Here is a 3,614-nt window from a genome sequence, read left to right as displayed (position 1 = left end):
CCCAAGTACAAAGTTTCCCATCCTCCAGAAAGCTGCAGCGTGGCCCGCTAAAGAATTGAGAAATGGCTTCGTGAAAACGCTCAAAAAGTCCCTAGGGTCATGTCAGTTCTGAGACATTAGTAATCTGAGAACATGTACACTAACTCGGTGCTTTGCTGTACAGATCTTCTCAGACGGCGGTTGTAGTTCCTCCTTCCGTCTGCACCACTCCAGTACAGTTGATTGGCCTCAAGGTTTACCAGAGTTCGGGGATCATAAGCAGGGTCCTCTTCCTCAAGGTTATCAATGACAGCCTCGATATGTGTGAGTACATCTTCTTTCCTCATGGGGTTTGGCGAGTAGCAAGCCGTGCCGTCGAGCGCAATACGATGGTGGAAGATCTTGGTGCTGAACTTGACGCGAGGCTGCTCGTCAGGGAACCTGGGACTGAAGTGAATCTTGATCTTGAAAAGTCCTCCGTCGAGGTTGGTCATGGGCCGGCCAAAATATGTGATAACCCACACGAAGGGGTTGTTTTCCTCCAGCTGTATGTCGTGGGGTATGTCCCTACGCTTGAAATTCTGAATGATCTGCTCGAACTGGTGCTGCAGATTCACACTGACGGTAGTCTCTCTCCTCTTGGCGTCAAGACCCTCCCTGGCCCAATCGTCGACCTCGGCATCGATGGCTCTCTTGATGTTGTGCAGACGACGCTCAAGCTCGGTATAGTTGAACTTGCCCTCCATGGAATTACTGGAACCTTCGAAAGGCATGCGAACGAAGGGCTGATGATCTTTGACCTCTGCTTTGGCCTTTCGGATGGCCTCCAGATAGGAATCGTAGTACCAGAGGAATCTACGCTTGCAAAGGTCTTTGAACGGTTCAAAGGGCACCGACGACTCATCAAGGTCATCCATGTCTTGCTCGAGGCTATCATGATCGGCCGCAGACTGAGATGCGAGCGCCACGCCGTCTGGGGTGAGGCCGAGATATTGTTCCATACGCTGTATTACTGAGATTCGGAGTGTCTCATGGCGGATCTGTAACCCGTCAGTCTTCCTGTCTCTATGACCAAGCTCGCTATTACTGACCTTTTTCACGTATGCCTCTTGGTTCTTCTTGTCAGATGGATCGTTCGCTTCCTCGAATCCAGGTTCGTTCTCGTAGGGATTTCCTGACATCAGGCTCTGGATCGATAGCAGGATTGATTCAAGTCCTTGAGCTGCAGACCACTCCTCGCCCCGTTCTCCACGCCACGTGCTGCATTGTCATTAGTTGGTGAAGACAGTAACAGGCACAGGATGGTTACCCCAAGATAGACCTTGTAAACATCAGCGAAACAAGTTTTTGATAGATTTTGACCACAACTTACAGGCAGACTTTGCCAGTTGAGTAGATATTTGGGTTAAAGCGACAGCGACCTGAGTTCGTTGTGACAGCCGTGACCTGGGGTGACTTGCGCGGATAGTCTAGGCAAGGCATCAGCACTCTACTCGTGCCCCGGCGTTGAGAATGAGAGCTACCTTTGTTGAACTTGAAAGCAAACTTAACAAACGGTCAGTGACAGGATACGTCTTGCTAGTTCTTGAGCTCTGGAAGCACCCACCTCGAAGAAGCCGAACTCGTACGGAGTATCGGCTGGCCCGATGATCATCGCGCGCACGTTACGAACATCGACATCTCTACATGCCACAGCGAGTGCTTCATAACATTGTACGTCAGTCAAATCGTTGGGGATGTTGGGAAGGGGTGTCGCTTCGTACAGAGGTCGGAGGATCGCTGGAGATCGCTGAGCTCCTACGGACAGCATGGTCAGCGCCACATACCCGATGCTAGAATTGACCGATGCGAACCTTTGTAATCCGTATAATCGACTGATCAGCCATGACAAGCGGCTTTCAGGGTTTTGACGCCCAGTTTGTGTTTTCGTCACGCACGGTTGGTTCTGTCCGCAGAGGGGTAAGGACCAGGTACTGTATGTATCATGCGTCGCAGTTTTGCTCAAGCGTTCGAAATATATCTGTCGCGGAAAGGACGGTCGGTACCTGCATGGATACGCAGGCAGCAGCACGGAATGGAAGGTCGTGGCAGGCAAGATACGGCGGGTCGAGTCCGGCGGTAATGGGTTGTAGAGGGAAAACTGTCGACGCAGGAGCTGTTTGGCGGGGTAGGCGCGGGGCTGACAAGATAGCTTCCTGATCAAACAGGCCTCCAGGTTGCATCGATCAACAGAGTTTCCCCACGAGCCTCGCAAATTAGATATCATGTAAGTGTAAACTGGAGGAGAAGCTGTTCTCGACAGCCTTCTAGAGATCAAGCCGTGTGTATACGGAATATGATGAGGCAGACGATAGGATGGTTAAGGTCACATGTTCTACGAATACCCCACATCCAATCGGTAGAGACGAGACGCAAACGCACGATGCACGGTTGACACGGGCCGTTTGTTACCACTGTGCTTAACATATTACAGCATTCTATTTCTGGGTCATCGAGGTCTTCCTGGTGGAGGCCTTGCCTGCGCAAAGCATAGGCTGATTCTTCTTTGTCGCCGATCACCGTAGCCCAGCCTTCAGGGTACGTACATGTAGCACGGCATACAGTAAGCAGCTTCGGCTCATAAAGTCACCTACTCCAAGGGAAAGGACGATGCTTTAAGTACCTACCTTGAGGTACCTACCTAGGCCGGGGTTTACCACACGAACAGCGACTGATTGAGCTGAGTACTGGCCCACGGTATCTCAACTACGGCGGCACAGTAGGTGTCCAAGAGTGGACCCACCTCCACTTGACGCAGGCATCCACGTCGTTGCCTTGCACCCCAACCCCTGCCACAATCGGTGCATCTCGCGGGGCCAATTGACGCGTAAATGGATTTCTAGCACGCGTCAACTGGGTCAATTCCGACCTACTAGATTTCTACACCATTGCCAATCTCGCGGATTCTCTTCAGGACGATACTGACGATACCACCAAGGACCGCTTCCTGCCTCCCCTTTCCACCAATACAATCACGATGGCTAGCTTCTTCGATCTCAAAGCGAGAAAGCAAGCAGCGGCCAATGGCGCTTCTTCATCCCAAAAGCAGGACAAGTCTTCGCAGCCACCACGAGCGCAACCCTGGGTCGAGAAATAGTATGTGTTGTCCTGAGTCTACGTTTGGAACCCGATAATGATTATTTCTAGCCGTCCGAAGACTCTCAGCGACGTTACGGCCCAGGACCATACTGTGACTATCCTGCAGCGCACTCTACAAGCCTCCAATGTACGTGGCTTTGAGATTCGGAACGCGATGTAATGAGATGCTGACGACAGAAAGCTTCCACATATGCTATTCTACGGCCCGCCAGGTACATGAATATGGAATCTCTTCACGCTCGACAGGGGTTGTTAACTGTCATCAGGTACCGGCAAAACCTCGACTGTCCTCGCTCTTGCAAAGGAGCTCTATGGCCCCGAACTCATCAAGACCCGCGTCCTCGAGCTGAACGCCTCTGACGAACGAGGTATCTCCATCGTACGCGAGAAGGTCAAAAACTTTGCACGCATGCATTGACGAATCCGACTGCCGAATACAGAAGCGATATCCTTGCCCTCCCTTCAAGATCATTATCCTCGACGAGGCCGATTCATGA

At 51.7% G+C, this 3,614-nt stretch overlaps 2 protein-coding genes across 2 annotated transcripts; one reads left to right on the top strand and one right to left on the bottom strand.

The window, feature by feature from the left end:
* Window positions 1-116: 116 nt before the first annotated feature.
* On the bottom strand, window positions 117-1,865 carry VDBG_04650 (ubiquitin-conjugating enzyme; the record flags this gene model as incomplete). The annotated part of the gene is made up of 6 exons (XM_003004998.1): window positions 117-1,019; window positions 1,071-1,239; window positions 1,352-1,434; window positions 1,586-1,680; window positions 1,743-1,776; window positions 1,833-1,865. The coding sequence occupies 6 exons, from the start codon at window positions 1,863-1,865 to the stop codon at window positions 117-119; spliced, it is 1,317 nt and encodes a 438-aa protein (XP_003005044.1).
* Window positions 1,866-2,828: 963 nt separating this feature from the next.
* On the top strand, window positions 2,829-3,611 carry VDBG_04649 (replication factor C subunit 2; the record flags this gene model as incomplete). Its single annotated transcript, XM_003004997.1, has 4 exons — window positions 2,829-3,114; window positions 3,166-3,244; window positions 3,299-3,329; window positions 3,384-3,611. The coding sequence occupies 4 exons, from the start codon at window positions 2,996-2,998 to the stop codon at window positions 3,533-3,535; spliced, it is 381 nt and encodes a 126-aa protein (XP_003005043.1).
* Between the last annotated feature and the right edge of the window lie 3 nt (window positions 3,612-3,614).

Source organism: Verticillium alfalfae, genomic scaffold (assembly GCF_000150825.1).
Source record: "Verticillium alfalfae VaMs.102 supercont1.5 genomic scaffold, whole genome shotgun sequence".
In the NCBI taxonomy this organism is placed as follows: domain Eukaryota; kingdom Fungi; phylum Ascomycota; class Sordariomycetes; order Glomerellales; family Plectosphaerellaceae; genus Verticillium; species Verticillium alfalfae.
The sequence above is the reverse complement of the archived record's forward strand: the minus strand, read 5'-3'. Positions and strand labels throughout refer to the sequence as shown.